This window comes from Anarrhichthys ocellatus, unplaced genomic scaffold (assembly GCF_004355925.1).
Source record: "Anarrhichthys ocellatus isolate YVR2014 unplaced genomic scaffold, GSC_Weel_1.0 scaffold85, whole genome shotgun sequence".
In the NCBI taxonomy this organism is placed as follows: domain Eukaryota; kingdom Metazoa; phylum Chordata; class Actinopteri; order Perciformes; family Anarhichadidae; genus Anarrhichthys; species Anarrhichthys ocellatus.
Genome location: NW_022280115.1, coordinates 255,709 through 273,745, shown reverse-complemented (window position 1 = coordinate 273,745; position 18,037 = coordinate 255,709). Strand labels below are relative to the sequence as shown.

The window sequence follows — 18,037 nt, the reverse complement described above, 5'->3', positions numbered from 1 at the left end:
TGGTGAGGAGAAGTTGTGACTGGTTTTAGTGAGGGATTTGGGACCGATGATGATCATGTCAGATTTATCACAGTTGAGTTTGAGGAAGTTGGTTTGCATCCATGATTTAATGTCAGTGAGGCAGTTGGTCAGAGTGGAGTGAGTAGCAGTGGTAATGGCCTTTGTGGAGATGTAGAGCTGGACATCATCGGCGTAGCAGTGGAAGTGAAGACCATGTTGACGTATGATATTACCAAGAGGGAGCAAGTAGAGGATGACCAGAAGAGGACCAAGCACCGAACCCTGGGGGACGCCTTGAGACAGAGGAGCAGTGGAGGAGGTGCAGTTGTTGATGCTGATGAACTGTTGTCTGTTTGTAAGATAGAGCAGGAGAGAGCAGTTCCGGTGATATTGAGGGAGGATTCGAGGCGGGAGAGAAGGATGTTGTGGTTGATGGTGTTGAAAGCTGCAGTGAGGTTGAGGAGGATGAGAATATTGAGGTGACCAGCGTCTGAGGAGAGGAGGAGGTCGTTGGTGACTTTGAGGAGGGCTGTTTCAGTGCTGTGCTGTGAGCGGAAACCGGATTGAAATGGCTCGAACAGATCGTTGGAGATGAGGTGGGCTTTCAGTTGTGTAGTGACAACGCCTTCCAGGGTTTTTGACAGAAAGGGAAGATTGGAGATGGGCCGGAAATTGCTCATGGTGTCAGGGTAGGTCCCGGTTTTTTGAGGATGGGGGTGACAGCAGCCAGTTTAAGTGTGTCGGGGACTGAGCCAGAGCTGAGGGAGGAGTTAGTGATGACTGTGATGAGTGGTGAGATGGCTGGGAGACAGTCCTTGACAAGATTAAATGGGATGGGATCCAGGATACAGGTGGAGCTTCTCATTCCTATTGTGAAGTTAGACAGCTCCAATGGGGACACAGGAGAGAACTGAGAAAGGGGCTGAGGGGTGGAGGAGGAGGGGCAGGTGGACTGATGGAAAGGGGGGGGAGTTCAGGTTGCTGTAGATGGTGTCAATTTTTGTTTGGAAAAATGACAGGAAAGAGTTACATTTGTTTACTGTGAAGGTTTGAGAAGCTTGTTCATTGTGGAGAAGAGAACCTTTGGGTTAGAGGAGCCAGAGTGTATGAGGTGTGAGTAGTAGGTGGACCGGCTGAGATGAGAGCGTCTTTGTATTGTTGAAGGTAGTCAGAGTGGACTTGGAGATGGACTGTTAAACCTGTTTTCTTGCAGTCTTTCAAGCTGGCGCTTACAGGATTTCATATGGTGGAGTTCAGGAGTGTACCAGGGAGCTGAATGTGTGAATGAGACAGCTTTGGTTTTAATGGGAGCCAGCTGATCAAGACAGGAGGAGAGTGAGTTATTGTAGTAGTTTACAAGATCGGAGGGATTATCAGATAGCGGGGTAGGGCAGGCAGACATGGTACTGGCAAGAGAGGCTGAAAGAGTTGTGGGGGAGATAGATTTGAGATTTCTGAAGGATATGTTGTGCTTAGCTTTTGGGATGGGGATAGGGATGTCAATGTCCATGTCCATGGTGATAGCCAGGTGTTGAGGTTGAGGCTGGAGAGTTGAGGTATTGTGAGACCAGTGGAGCAGACCAAATCCAGGATGTGACCTCGGCTCTGAGTGGGGAAGTTGATGTGTTGTGTGAAGTTGAAGCATTGTAGCAGTTCCAGGAATTCTGTGGCAGATTTACAGTCAGTGTTGTCAATATGGATGTTAAAATCACCTAGGAGGAGAACGGAAGGTGAGATGGCCCATAGCTGGGTCAGAAAATCAGAAAAGTCAGAGAGAAAGTAGGGGTTTGGCTTGTGGGGATGGTAGATTACAGCAGTAACCAAAGGAGTGGGACCAGAGAGTTTGAAGGCAAGATGTTCAAAAGAATGAATGGCAGGAATGGGAATGGTGGTTGTTTTAATGTACTTCCTGTAAACAGCAGCAACACCACCTCCCCGCCCATCAGGACGAGGTTTATCAATGTATGTGAATCCTGTGGGAGTGGTCTGGTTTAGTGAGAAATAGTCCTGGGGTTTATGCCATGTTTCAGTGAGGCAGAGGAAATCAAGGTTACTGTCCGTTATCAATTCATTCAGAATGAGGCTTTTATTGTAGAGTGAGCGGGTGTTGAGTAAAGCCAGTTTCAGGTGACATTGCTTTGTGACATGTATTTTGTATTTAAAATATAGGAAATACTTTTTTCTGGATTTTCCATTTTCTCACAATTTGGTATAGCAGAGCATTCAGGTTTGGGCTATATAATGTACACAAAGCTTTGGTGAAGCCCACAAAAAGGAAGAACAGACACAGAATGTCAGTGTAACTAAGCACATCTGTGCTTGTTGATGGTCCTTCTTGAACATCATCTTGCTGAGACATGTCCACCTGGCCAACTGTAGAATATATGAAATAATGAAACTAAGAATACTTTCATAATATACCTTTTAAATAAAATATATAAAATATATTGGATATTTAATGGTTTTTTTTTAACAAATGGACATCTACTGTCATAGCCTGGCTAACTGTGAACTATATTATCTGCCAGTAGCCTAATTGATATGGCATTATGACATTCACATTGAGAAGATACAGCATAACTTGTAATACAGTGCAAGATTAGATGGTCAGACGTCTCTTGATAAGGTTATCATGAACATACAAGCTCCGATCTCCCTCTTCCTATATAGCTAGCTACTCGACTGATAGGTTAACTTGCTAAACACTGGCTATGCACTAGCCTAGACAGCATGCTAGCGTCATTAGCATGTTAGCATCGATCACTAGCTTGATATTATAACCATCACCATGTATATAGACAGCATGCTAGCGTCATTAGCATGTTAGCATCAATCGCTAGCTTGATATTATAACCATCACCATGTATATACAATAGGCTATGTAGCCAGACCCAGACATAAATTATACATCAAGCTAGTTGACATCTGTCACACTCAGATAAAATATTTAACTTGACAGACAATCCGTTGAACTTGAACATCTGAAGACTGAACTCGTGAACTGTTTTTTGATTCGTGGAGAAAGTATTTTGAGTATTTTAAATACAAAATTACTGCATTCTAAAGTATTTTGTTACAAATTACGTTAGATTTTTTATCGGCCCTATCAAATGCAAATTACAAAATACTCAAAAGTATTTGAAATATGTATTGCAAATACAAGTAATACAAATACTGCCCATCTCTGATGCTTCGTCATTAACGGACAATGCATATAGTCAAAATCAAAGTAATTAACACAATGACAAGAACAAACTCACAAGAACCAGTCACATATATTGATATGACAACAAAGCATGTAGAACAGAGGTAGCCAACACGGTGCCTGCGGGCACCTGGTCGCCAGCAGAGACCATGTGAGTCGCCCGCAAGGCATGTTCTAAAAATAGCACTAGTCCCCATGGAGCTCTGTCTAAAAATTGTAATTTCTGTTCTTTTTTTAATCAAAAACGCTTGCATTCATGTAGATTTTAAAAGGAAGAGGCTGCCGCACCGCACTAGGTTTTCAGGTTCCGAATGGTGTGCGCTTCCCGTTGGCACCGCACGCGCCGCCACAGCCGCGAGCGCACACCGTCGTCAGGTCCGTCAGTCCTCGGAACAGGCCGCGGGGCAACAACTCGTGGGTGGCGGGGGTAGAGGCGAGGCAACGCAGTACGATCGAAAAGGCCCAGACTAGAGGCTTGAACGCAGGCGCCCAAAGACGCTCGCGTGCCTAGGAGGGTTGGATCCCCCCTCGGCTATAGACGAGACTTTTTACTAGTTTCTTCGTGGAGAAAAAGGTACCCAAAAAAAAGCTGGTGACTACAGACTACAGGCCGGCATGCAGGCTTCATTGCGCAATGCAAAGTTGACCCAGATTTCCCAAAATGTGGTGATTAGTACTAATGTAATAGGATTCATTTAAACATGTGAAAGAGTTGATTTTTTTATCTTACATAACTGATCATTTGTATAAACATGGGACAGAGTTCATGATTTGTTCAAACATGTTACGAAGGTAGTGGTTAGTACAAATGAGTCATGATGTGAAGATGTGACAGAATGATTTCCTAAAATTTTTTAGAAGTGATCATTTTTACAAAAATATAACAGGTGCGATTTTGAACAAAGTACACAATCATTGTTAATAATTAGTGTGAGGAATAATTAACATTGACATGTGATCAGTCTCTTCACATATATTCATTATTATTAAAAGGTGATCTGTGCAACTTTGTTATTCAGGAAGTTTGTATCAAACAAGTAGCCCTTCGTACTACTCAGTACCCTTGAAGTAGCTCTCAGTTTCAAAAAGGTTGGTGACCCCTGATGTAGAATAACATAAAACCCAAATAACACGATTCAACAGGCCTCTGCACATTCCAGCAAAACTGCGGCACTAACACACGCATTCCGCCGCACACTAAAGAGCACCATTCAAATATTATTTACATCAGAGGGAACGATATTAACCATATCATAAAAACGACACGATAGAAAAATTAACACAGTAGTAACGCTACTGTAGATGTAAAAAAAACAAAAGCAGTTCACTTACCAAAGCTGCTGTTCACTTAAAGACAAAGTCCATCCTCCTTTCTTTGATTACAAAGAGTTTAATACCGCGGTTCTACAGAGCATCGGTGCGGATCAGTTCCAGTCAGAGGTCCTCCTGCGCACCTGTGAGTTGAGTTGTAGATCCACTCGAGTCTCTCCAAAATGTTTCAAAAGCACCGTAGCTTGTAAGTGTCCTGTCGTGCTATGGTGTCTTGTTGCTGCTTTGGTCAGGCAACTCAGGTTAGCGTAGCGTAGCTCCGAACACCAAGACGCTCAGTTGCAAATAAAACGCATTCTTAGGCATACAATTTGCAACGCTTCTCCGACGCTGTCAGCCAGGAATACTGTTCGCACAAATCCTTTTCCTGGCTGGGTCAGGGCTGCCAGCTGTATATATCTAAATTCCATTTTAGAAGAATCTGAAAAATTGGAATGAGATAGTCAAAAAATACAAATTGGAAGGAGACAGTAAACTTCTGATTTGGCCTTCTCAGACCCCCAGGTTTAGACCTGGACAGATAGATAATACATTTGTATGGTGGAGAGAAAAAGGAATAACAGCTGTACAGTATGTACACTCATAGAGGGAAAAACTTTAAAAACTTTTGAAAAACTCAAAGGAGAATTTAATTTAGAAAATGGGGACCTGTTCAGATATTTACAGCTAAGACATTTCTATGATACAGAAATTAAAAAAGTAATTTCAGCAGAAGGTAATGAAGTGATTGAAGTGTTGATAGGTGCATACAAACAAACCCCCTCAAAGTTGGTTTCCAAACTGTACAGTAGTTTACAAAAACTAAACAGAAGAAATTCACTGTACGTAAAATTGAAATGGGAAGTAGAACTGAACATTAAACTGTCGAAGACTGATTGGCATTCCATGTGTAGAACGCAACAAACTTCCACTAGCTCTAAAAGATGGAGAGAATTCGGTTGGAAGAAGTTAATCCGCTTTTTTATTACACCGCACATAAAACATAAACAATTGGGTAAAGAGCAGCAATGCTGGAGACAGTGTGGGCAGATGAATGCCAATCACTCACATATTTTTTGGTCATGTATAAAAATACAAACATTCTGGGACAGAGTTATTCATACTCTGGAGGAGATTCTAAGCTACAAGATTCCCAGAGACTCCCGGTTTGTGTACCTGGGATTGATACCTGGCGACATAATTCAAAAGGACATATATCTCTTCAAAATCCTGACACTCGCATGTAAAAAGGCCATTACAAGGAGCTGGTTGAAAAGTGACCCTCCAAGTCCGGGACAGTGGCTGGACATTGAAGAGGAAATATACTCCATGGAAAAATTGACTCATTATCTAAGGATTAAAGCAGGGATCCATGATCAACACTGGGGAAAATGGACTGTATACAAGAGGAAAGATGGGTCGTGTTCTCAGCTGGTCTGAAAAGAACGGATCAAAGGTTGTAAAGAGTGAATGGTGACCCCCTTTTACTTTTATGTTAATTTTTATTTTTGTCATTAAGGATGTTTTGTTGTGATTTTTGTTCAGTGTAACAGCAACTGAAAAAAAAAAAAGAATACTCAATTCTGTTAAGTTTAAGTGCAACATGAGGTATGTTGATACCCTCGTCCTTTGATCAATATTGAAAGAAAGAAACAGCCAGTGAGCTAGCTTCCACTGTTTCAACTGAACTGAACTGCTCGGCAACAACTTGGGCTTGGGTCTATGTTTACTTCCTGTCAGGTTAAGTCATTCAAATACACTGCAATAATGTTTACATTACTGTGAAATGGTCTACAACTTTACATTGTTTTTAAAAAGATGAGAATATCTCCATTGTCTGGGGAGAGGGTAGACCTTTCTGTGGTGACTGGGATATTACTATTGGGCCTGTCTAGCTTCCACTCTGCTGCTTCTGTCAGCACCTGCACCAGGTGTGTCTGTGTGACTCTCCCAGAGGGGGCGTGTCTGCAGCTCCTCCATGATGAAGTGAGCAGTCAGTCTTTTGCTCTTCATAGAGGAAGGATCTTCATACTGAAGTGGGTGCTTGAGCACTTTAACCAGATTTTGAAATCCTTTTCTTTTCCACACCGGAGTGTCCCCCGTCTCTGACAGACCGGGATGGTGGCGCTCAGTGGCGGGCCGTGCATTTTATACCTGGGCCTTCTGTGCTGTCCTACTGAGCTACGGTTATTTGTTTCTAGGGGTGTAATAATACACGTATTCGTATTAAACCATTCGGTACGAGGCTTACGAACGGTTTAATACGAATACGTGTATTATGTGTGACCGGGCTGTGTGACCTTTTGAACCCGGAACAATAACAAAAAACAGCTGAGGCACCCCACGTGTCTTCAGGGAGGCTAAGCTAAACTAGCTTAGTCCACGATATTAAAAATACAACTGATTGACAAAAGAGCTGTGACACTGTTTACACAATAAAAGTTGATCAACTCTTCAAGTAAAGGCTTAGGGGAAACAACAGCAGTTAGCTGTTCCCTACTGATTCAAACAGAGAATCAAATGTTCAAACCTAACCCCACGATGACGGGATGCTTCGTCATTAATGGACAAGTCAGAATCAATGTAATTAACACAATGACAAGAACAAACTCACAAGAACCAGTCACATGTATTTATATGACAACATCAAATGTCAAGCATGACAAATCAACCCAGCAACACTGCAGCGCTAGAGCACGAGCCATTCATATTATTCATAAAAACGACACGACAGACAAATGAACACAGTAGAAACGCTACTGCAGATGTAAAAACAAAAGCAGTTGACTTACCAAAAGCTGCCTTCACTTAAAGACAAAGTCCATCCTCCTTTCTTTGTTAACAAAGTCAGTAACTCCCAAATCCATTTCTCCTCCTTCAGCCATTGAGTGTTAAAAAAACAAAGCTAGGTAAAAAAAAAGAATCTACACCAAGCAAAACGCTGAAAATGTCATAACTTCTCTTACATATGTTTCAACCTGAACTCTTACTAAATACTAACGTCTGCTTGCTAGCTTTCTGTTTGACAAAAGTCACGCTGGCCCACTGACCAATCACGGCGCACGTTAATGCTGACGTACTTAGGAGGCTACCTCGGTAGCACTGGCACGTCAAAGAATACGCCCAACATGTCAAACTAAAGATCTGATTGGTTGAAGACTATGACAATCAACAATAACGTCCTCATTTACTTAAACTGCAAAGGCTCTCTAGTGGGCATCGGGCCTCTCTCCTTACATAGAGACATAGGGGCTGAATCTGATTGGATGAAAGCTCTCCTTAAAACAAGTTGTGCTGGAAGCAGAGCAACAGAGGAACACAGGAGCTGTGCAATGAGAAAATAAGCTAATGGGGGAAAAAAATGATAATATATAATGTAGTGTATTTGTGAAAAAGTATTAAATTATAAAATAGCTATAACTTTGTGATTCTGTTTAGGCCAGCAGAGAAGTCTTAGCTGGCCCTGACAGCCCACCACTGGTGGCGCTTCATATGTGTGGACATGCCCGATGTACTGTTGTCGTATGTCTTTCTCTTTCTCAACCTACATACCGTGACGGTTTCGTCCACCACCCTCATCCCGTCATTATAAGTTACAGCAAAGACAAAATGCTCCCAAACTTGCTACTTAAATGATGCCGGAGCTTCTGAAGTTCCTCCGCTCACCATGACTTTCACCGTTAAATGCTTCTAACACACTCCGTTCACTGAACACACTACTGCTTTATATCTGTTCACTGACAGTCTGCATTGATATTCAGGGCCTTGTTACTTGAAAAGGAACAGCAGCAGTAAAACTTAATTACACACTATGATGATTAAACTGTATAAAAAATTAAAAAAAAATACTTAATTGATCCGCGGTTCACAAGTGATCCGAACCGGGAGGGGTGATCCGAACGTATCACGGATCGATCCGTGATGCGTTACACCACTAGCGCCACAGAGACTTCTGTACTCTGTCTCCAGGGAGGAATTTTACGTACGCCACAGTAACTGTGACTCCAACAGCTAGTAGGGGTTTTATTCGAGGTTACATATTAAACGGTACATTAAATATGTTGATTAAACATAGCAATGAGATAGTAGTGTGAATTTGAATAATTTTAGTTTTTTTGTGTATTCTTGATGTGATTTTGTTGAAGACAATTTAATACATTTTACCTACTTTGTACTTTGTAATGTCAAAATGAGGAAAAATGATTTTGATTGTTTGACTTGAAAAAAATTGTGAAATAAATATAGCTTGAGAAGACGTTAATTGAGAGAAGCCACACGTTTGCCTGCCTCCTCATTTTTTCCTGTTTTTCTCAGGCACACATCTGTCATCAGGCTCTTTCAAACCAAGACCTGTCACAATAGTTTTCTGGTAATTCAATGGATTAATAATCAAAATAATATAACCACATCATGAAGCTGATTTTTGTTTACCCCGTGGAATTAAATACTTGACAAATGAAAAGCACTGAGTATTTTATCACTTAATTAAAAACTCAAGTGCACAATTAACAGATTTTCTGAAAAATATATAACAAGTATGTGCTTGTTATTATCAATTTAGACAATGGAATTGTGTATCCTGTATCTTAATATATAATTTCATCTCAATATGATTCCATTGAAACATGATTATCATATTGAATTATTGCCCAGCCCTAGCATCAATCACATCATTAAAGCATCACAGAAAGTGGTAGTATACTGTGTTAACAGTAATATAGTGACGGTAGCAATACAAGTAGTTACACTCACTGTAGAAGTAGTAGCACTAGCACTTACAGCCCCAGGACCAGTGGTGTCAGTGATGAACAACTTTCTTAAGCATTCATTCATTTACCAAATCAAAGCCTATAACAGACAGCACTGGACCAGCGAGACAGCAAACACACCCTCACTATGACACCATCCTAATGCCAACACATCAGGAAAGCAAACCCTTTGAGACAACATTGTAAAATGTCAAAGAAAGAACATTAAACCTGAGCCCAGACGAGTTACTCACACGTTAGAAGCTTGCTTTTTGAGTAGTCGGGAAACGTCTGTCGGGGGAAAATTGTTAATAGTTCTAATGTGACTTATATTTTGACTTGAATCTGTCCACATGTTGGTTTCGGTCTAGTGTGAACTTTGACCTATGGGCAACAGAGCAGGGGTTTCCTGCGTCTTCTGAGAACCAAAGTAAGAGTTTCTTCCCAAGTGGGGAGCCTTATAGGAGACAGATGGTTACTTGATTTTGTGTAAACATCCCTCAGACAACAGGAGACTGACTGACTGACTGAAGTTTGATTGACATGCAGCTTCCTGCTGATGTGGAAAAGGCGGCACTCAGTCGTGTTCTTAAGGCTCGCTTCTTTGTGGAGAAGTCAGAGTCTCCCTTGATCCTCCAGGGTGAAGGAGACGCTCTCAATGCTATCAGCTGATTAGCAACCTATGACTTTGTTTTACACTGTTTTATTCTGTTTATTCTGTTGCACATTTGAGCTGTTTGGGCTCGTTAGATCTGTTTGATTTTGTTTATTTGTTTGTATGCTTTTTATAATTTTTCTATATCTTTATCTTGTAATAAATACTTAAAAGACAGAAAGCTTAAAGATATTTTTGATTTCTCTCAAGGAAATGCTTTAATTTCCACCACAACGTCCAACCCTCTCTAGGTTCAGCCAGGGTACGCTAGTGTCCAGTTTCATACAGTGACTATCAATCACAAGTACAACTCACATTTTTCATTAGCAATTTTCATAAATGGACTGTGCACCCATCTGCGTGAGAACAGAATATCACATACTGCTTAGATTGGAGATATTTTTTCAGTGCAAGCTGTTCTATGTTGCAGAAAACAGCAACAACACCCACCTCTTAAAAAATCTCAATGAATAGACGTTATCAGATGAATTATGAAATGACAGCATGCTCTCAGAGAAACGATGCTCTATTTCCATTACAGCCATGATACTGCCACTGGTTCTTGTTCAAATCAAAGTCCACAAATGCTTCTTTTAACAGGTCCAAATAAAGCATAGATCGTGATCACTGATGTTAGCCTAGCAAGCGAAAGCGAATGAAACATTAGCATTAGCATAACCTGTGTTCTCTTCTTTCCCAAGTTCGGCAGTCGTCTCAAACCCAAATGAACTGGCGTAAAGGGTATTTAACACTGCTTACTGTGAAATATTAATAAAACAACACAGTCTGAAGACAGTTGAACAAGTGTAAGATTTGGTTAATCTCGACCTCGTGCACTGTCACTGCGCTGCTCGCCAGTTCCCAGCATGCCCCAACAGCATCGACTTCGACACATGACCTGGTGCGTTCAGGTACTGTTGATGTGATATTTTTGCAATTTAAATTAGTGTACATTACTAACAGTATTATTAAATTATTAATCCGTTTTTTTTACTAAACTGAGGGCCTTCTGGTATGGATACAACCCAGCCACTTTGTTACTGATCAGATATGTTATTTTCACACATTATACAATACTAACATTTTTAGAATGATAGTACTGACATCTCACTCACTGGCATTAATGCAAATCGTTAGTCTTCATATTATAAAGAGAAAATAAGTATTACTTAGTTGTAAAAGTGATTATAAGATATTTGGAAATGATTTGAAATTTGGAACGCACACATAAATACATAATAGTAGTGGTTATGTTTTTTGACAAATTGTTAAATTAAAGAGAAGAAAGAAATGTAAATTGAATGGAGTATTTTTTTTACTGGATCATTTAACTGAGATTTTTCAATTGTACATTATCTAGACTGTTACACCACAAGGTGTGGTGTAACAAGTCTACCTCTATTCTCAAATATGACTGTGTTAAACTTTGGAGCAGAGGAGCTAACGACTTTTTTTCTCCACGTGCAAAATTATTGGGAATAAAGTTAACTAAAACTGGTAAGGACTTTGAGAGAGTAAATGTGGTAACCACAAGTTGTGGTGCAATGCAACTACATTTACTCAAGCCCTGTACTTAAGTACAATTCTGGAGTATAGGTTACAAAGTATTTCCATTTAATGCTACTTTATTATTCCACTACAATACATTTCAGATGGAAATATTGCACAATTGATCAACTTGTTTATGTATATTTGTTACGTTTTAAATCATGTCACCTTTTTAGTAATTCTAAAGTGATCTTCCTTATCGTTTCTTTTTTCAGAACATTTCTACAACATTCTTTAAAGAAGCAGATTCAATTAAAAACACTGCACTAACTTGCTTTATAAAGCTTCAGAAACATCTTTGGGTTATTTGCAGATTAAAATGTCCCAACAGTATAAAAATGAGATAAATCACCTCCATGTTGTCCAATTCAACAGTTAGATGCTACATTAATGCATTAGCGGTGTAAGCGGTAATAATTACATGGATTTAACATTTGATGCAGTAATAAGAGGTGTTGTTTAATGCATTTAGTTTGTATTTCTTACAAAATCGCCAAAACGGGCTGTTCTATCCATAGTGTGTGCATGTGTGTGTGTGTGTGTCCCTGCACAGGATTTGATCCACACATGAATAAATATGCTTGAAATCTTCTTCAGGATGCCAAAAATGATGCTTTAGGACCCAATACCATGCTTGTGTATCCAGTAGTATAGTTATGTTGTAATTATTACTAACACAGGTTGGCATGTTTACAGCTGTACCAGATATGGCTCAGTAATCATATTTTGTGCATTACATGTTATCACGTAATTATTGCCTTGTATCAAATGGGTTACTTTGAATAGTATGGACGTACAGTGAAAACAAACTAAAATGTGCTTTGATGGCAATCTTCGGGCCCCCGTAATGGCCCCCACATTTAACCACATGCCATAGAGGTCCAATTATCACGTGACACAGGCGCTACACTACGGTTGTCACGGAAACGAGCCCCTCATCAAACAGCGTCCAGGCTGGCAACTGCAAGCGGCACCGTCAAAGAAATCGAGGACAAATTTACCGATATTTCATCTGTGGTGAGTACAAGCCATTCCCAGTCTTCGTAGTTTGAACCCCGGTATGACATAGTGCCATCTAGAGAAGAAAAAAGACGACGCTTGTGAAATAATAGGCACCGTTTTTTTAGAGTTGGTTGTGGGATCTGCCTGTCGTCACAGTGAGCCTAAACGAAATGTGACCTCCGTTCAGGACATTCAAACTAAAACCGTTAGCAGTTTTGGGGGCGGGAGGAGGAAATATAAAACACAGAAAATCAATACAAAGCAAAACATAATTGGTAATAAAGAATGCACTTATAGGGTGAGTAAATATTTACGAAATAATAATGCGAATTTTGTCAGTGGGCTTTTATTTTAAAGGCAAAGTCACCTTACTTCCGGCCTTATAGTGGATCATTTCACGATGCAGCAGCAGCACTAGCATCTTTGTTAAACACCCTGAATAGTAGTGCGTTTAACGTCCCAGTCTGTAACACACACAGTGAAAGATTTAATATGGATGTAGTCACTAATGAACACCTTTGTTGTTCTGCTGCCGCACACATTGTACATGCAGTATGTAGATGTTATGTAATGCAATGAAGCTAAATAAGAATCACAATTTGGGACCTGATGCTTTAATCTGGTTCAGAGAACATTTGACCCTTAGTAAAAATTCACACACAATGACGGAGTGCTCGGTATTAGAGTTAATTACATACGGCTAACTTCTGTTCCACATTCCCTCACAGGTTGTCATGCAGGGTAACAGGAATGGGATGATTCCCTTCCCACCACCCATCAGCAGAGACAGGGTCATCTGGGAATTCCCAAAGGTATGTCCTGTTTTTATTTCCAATAATGTCTGCTCCAGTTTAATCCAGTTCCAAGAAAACGCCTGTCTTTTACTGTGGGATCACTGTGGTTAAAACGGTAAAAGCAGCAGTCTAGGAGATGTTCATTTGATTGGAAACGTGTGACTTTTTACTTTCTCTGAGAGTGACGTTAGTGTCAGATTACAGCACTCAGAAAGTACAGGCTGTTGCAGTCAGCTACCCAATCACAGACTCAGTCAGCACATCCTTCTGCCCTGTAAATCTTCTCAAAATAAGACATTAGGAATGTTCAATAATGTCTTCTAATGGGGTCAGTTCACAGGTTCTCTCTGCAAATGTCAATCCTTGTTTGCCTGAGAAACCCTGCTAGTGGTTCTATCCAATATTTTCGATTATAGATTATAGAATTAACATTCAGGTCTATTCCTGAATGTCTTCAATTGTGTTGTTAAGATTCATGTCTCAAATGGTTTTGAACAAGTTTAATATAGTATATCATAAACTCTGTTTTAGAAGTCCTTAAAAATGTCATGGCTACTTGTTTGTGCAGTTATTTTGCCTATACTCATGTTCTAATTGCTGTCTTTTAGATTTTGTAATGATGAACATGATCTTATCTTCATCCATGGCATTAAAAAGGTCATGAAGTCTAAAATCAAAGATACTGAATCTTGAAACACAAGGTATTACTGTAATAGGATATATAAATGCTTGCCCCTATTTTTGCAGAAGTTAGTTTGCAGACATAGAACAAACAGTTCCATTCAGAGCTTAGCACTGTCAAGAAGATTGTATTTTTCTTCCTTTGGTGCGGAATTATGAAAGATTCAGCAAGACCTTTGAAGGAAGGGTTTTCCAAGGGTTCTTTGTAAAAAGAGTTCCATTAAGAACCTTTTTCATCCAAAGAACCTTTTCAAAAGAGAGGGTTCCTCAATCATTGTTGAAAGCATGGGTGTTGAAAGGGAACGCCCACAAACCAGCCCACACACCCTCATGAGGAGCCTTACAATGCCCAATGCTGCTGGACGTGGTTCCCATTGATCCAGGCTAACCCGTTAAAGTAAAACCATGCAGGGACCGACTCGTGGGTTCCTGTTTGCACCCTCAAAATGTGGAAAGTTTCTGGATAAAACCTCCAGAGAGGGTTCTGGGTGGAACCATTGCACCAAAGATGGGTTCTCTGTGGAACCTCCCATAGGGGGTTCTGGGTGTAACCTTTCACTGATGGTTCTATGTATAACCCTTTAAGTACGGTTCAAGGTAGAATCCTCTGAAAGGGTTCCATGTGGAACCTTTATAAAAGGTTTTACCATGAACTAATAAGGGTTCTTCTATGAGGACAAGCTGAAGAACTTTATATGTGACTTAATCTTGTTATAACATGTATTAAGTGGCTTTTTGCTGAATAAATGTTACTGATATATGGTCCTGTTCTATTCAGTGCTACACGCCCAATGCCTCTCTGCAGCTGATGAAAGATTGGGACATTCAGGCTAAAGCGGCCTGTAAAGACAGAGCCGCTAGGCATCAGCCGTGAGTCTCCAGCTTTGAGTCGTCATTCTTAGCTTGAACATCACAGAAAAACCAATTACATCTTACTCGTGTTAAAAATCTGTTGTCTTCTTCAAAGGTGGGACCGGCAGAGAATGTCAAAAGTGGTGGTTGTTGGAGACCTTAATGTGGGGAAGACCTGCCTCATTAACAGGTACTTTATCAACAATTAGCCGATCAAGACAAAACATGCATACCTGAGACTATGATGTCAAAATCAGATCTGTTACGCTGTCTGCATATATGTAGTTGTACAAAGCAGACGAGTTCTTCAGGTGAGGGGTTCCCAAGTGACCCCTTAACTGAAGCAACTTGTTAAATGATGCCCAGCCCTATCACACTTCTTTCTTGGAACTGACTGGTTGCATGAATAAGACACTAAGGTATTAAGAAGAAAAAGGAACCAATTATAGACAGATCTGTATGAGTGTCTGAGTTATGAAAACCATGAACAAAAGGAAGAAATAAAAACTTGCTTTGTTTATGCTGTTTTCAGGTTTTGTAAAGATGTATTTGAAAGAGACTACAAGGCCACCATAGGCGTAGACTTTGAAATTGAGAGGTTTGAGGTATCTGGAGTACCTTTCTCCCTTCAGATGTAAGTAAGATTTTAAATAAGATTTGTTTTTCCCTAAACATGTATTTCTAGAGTACTGCCATTCATTTGGACTTTTCTTAATAGCTGGGATACTGCTGGGCAAGAAAAATTCAAGTGCATCGCTTCTGCATATTACAGAGGTGCTCAGGGTAAGAAGTTTCTGTAATAACTGAAGTAAAAAAAAAAATGGTTGTGGGTCTGATGCTAGGTGATACCAGCTGACATTTTAACTGGTGTAAACTAATAATGCTGAAACTTCCTGTTTCTTTTCCAGTCATTATCACAGTCTTTGACATGACAGACATTAAGTCCCTGGATCATACACGGTACGTCTATATATAATCATTGGGCTTATTCTACAGTTGTAAAAACATGAATGCCCTGTGTTTGGGAATGAAATATCTTATTTATGTGGGATCACCCTGTTTAGTCCAATACTTTCTTACCAGACTACAGACTGCAACATCACATGTACAGTTTGTGATCACTCTTATTTATTACCCACATCTGAACTGTGACGTCACAACTTTTTTCAGATCGGATGTGGAGCATTTTTGCTGGACAACAGCCTAATGTAACTGTACCGTAACACTCAACAGGACGAGTCAGGAAAAGACAGCAGATGGATGGATAGAATAAGTGTCTTGTGAATTTTACAGCGGCTATAAAATATATTTTTATATTAACAATTGGACAGGGTTCTCACGCCTCCTGGAAAACAGTTGGCCAATTTTTCATTCATGGAAAATACATGGAAAAGAAGAGTCAAATGTCCTGGAAAACCATGTCTTTTCCCGGACACCATAATTATTCAGTACTATAAGCAGACTATAACACATTATACGTGTGTTTAGAATGCATTATAGACATGGCCATCATAGAACGTGTTACCCAACCTTGTTTTGTTTTCATAGCCAATGGTTGGAGGAGGCCATGAGAGAAAATGAGCCTGACTCCTGTTTCATCTTCTTGGTTGGAACTAAGAATGACCTGCTGGTAAATACATTTTATATTATTTGTATATTTTGTAGATTTTAACAAACACAATTTTCTTCTAGTACCCAATTCTCTTGTTCTTAAGCCTTTAGATGAAAGACAGAGGACAGAAAAGGATGCCATCAGGATAGCAACAGAAATGTATGCAGAGTTTTGGGCTGTTTCGGCTAAAACGGGTACGAAACCCAAGAGCTCAGACTTGTCAGTGCTGTGTGGTAGAAAAGGCAACATGAATACAATGAGAAACTGTTAATTGTTCTTATTTCCAGGGGAGAATGTGCAGGGGTTTTTCTTCAGGGTGGCAGCTTTGGCCTTTGAGAAGTGTGTACTGAAGGCCATGGAGAATGGGCTTCCTGCTAGCATCGGACATGGAGGTAGTATCAGTAAGTAATGACTTGACTCCCAACAAGCAGATATGTTAATAATGAAAGCCTCGAGGCGAGGGCATATAAATCTACCGTCGATCTTTGTCTCAACAGGATCAGATTGTGCAAACCTAGAGAAGGCCTCGCCCCAAGATATGAAGAGAGGCTGCTGCTGATGAAAATAGGAACTCTCAAAGTTAAGGAGAGCGGAACCAGACAGAGGCTCTGTTTGAGCTTCAGCTGCAGAAATGAAAGTGACTGATCATGTTCCAATGTGCCTTAGGACATGTTTCACTAGATTTCTCTCCGTCAAAGTCATCAAAACTGCCATGCATTCTATTGAAAAGGGTTCAAGCAGTATACGCTCCTAAAAGCCAGCTGTTTTAGGATTGAAGCTGACAAAAATGAGCTCTTTTTGCTGATACAAAATATTATGTATTTGACCATTTTCATGGAATAGCTGTCAATATTTAATACAGAATTTAGACCATGGGAAACCCAAGATCAAATACTTTACCATGCCAATAACAAATCAGACAAATCAGTGTGTCTCATTAAAATCGATTCAGTTTACTGTCTTCTCATGTATTATTGGTCACTTCTGCAATATCTGTGAAGTATACGCCGCTATGTCCATCATATCAGCGGTGGACAGTAGTGCCTGGACCAGACTCATTTGGGACAGGCCAATATGGACCCTGGTGAAACCCTTGTGGATGCTTTTGATTCTTTTTTGCTGTTGTTTGTTTTTTTAAATACAGTATTGTTGTGGAATGTGTCTCATATATGAATATGTTTATGGACTGGACTCTGTGACCAAGGAAACCAAATCTTAATGTTTACTTTCAAGTAATAATAGAGTAAATGACTCTACTCTTAACTCTACATATATAATGGTCACGACATTATAATGTAATTTCTTAAAGTAATAGCAGCTGTGCTTTTATGGAACCAGTATTGCTGTCAAAGCCCAATAAAGTGGTTTATCAGCTGTCTGAACTGTTCTTCTTCTCATGATAAAATTCGAGATAACTAATGGTTATGCAAGATTTACAAGCAAAATACCTAATGTATCCTTAATGATTAGGACTTTCTTATCTACTGAAAAACACTGAATGTGTACAAAGGCTTGAATGAAATATTTGCATCACATTGTAGTGGTTTATGCTTGATCTCAACTGAAGTATGACCAGGAATTCAAGTACATATATACAATTTAAATAAATTGTGTGGAATTTGGGGGAATTCG

At 40.0% G+C, this 18,037-nt stretch overlaps 1 protein-coding gene across 1 annotated transcript; it reads left to right on the top strand.

The window, feature by feature from the left end:
- The first annotated feature begins 12,251 nt into the window (after positions 1–12,251).
- On the top strand, positions 12,252–17,781 carry rab36 (RAB36, member RAS oncogene family). Its single transcript, XM_031874946.1, is given in 13 exon segments — positions 12,252–12,257; positions 12,342–12,365; positions 12,368–12,481; positions 13,195–13,278; positions 14,720–14,811; positions 14,909–14,983; positions 15,326–15,427; positions 15,512–15,576; positions 15,702–15,753; positions 16,342–16,423; positions 16,509–16,599; positions 16,693–16,806; positions 16,903–17,781. Coding segments are annotated over 13 exon segments (963 nt in total). The 3' UTR covers positions 16,965–17,781.
- The last annotated feature ends 256 nt before the right edge of the window (positions 17,782–18,037 follow it).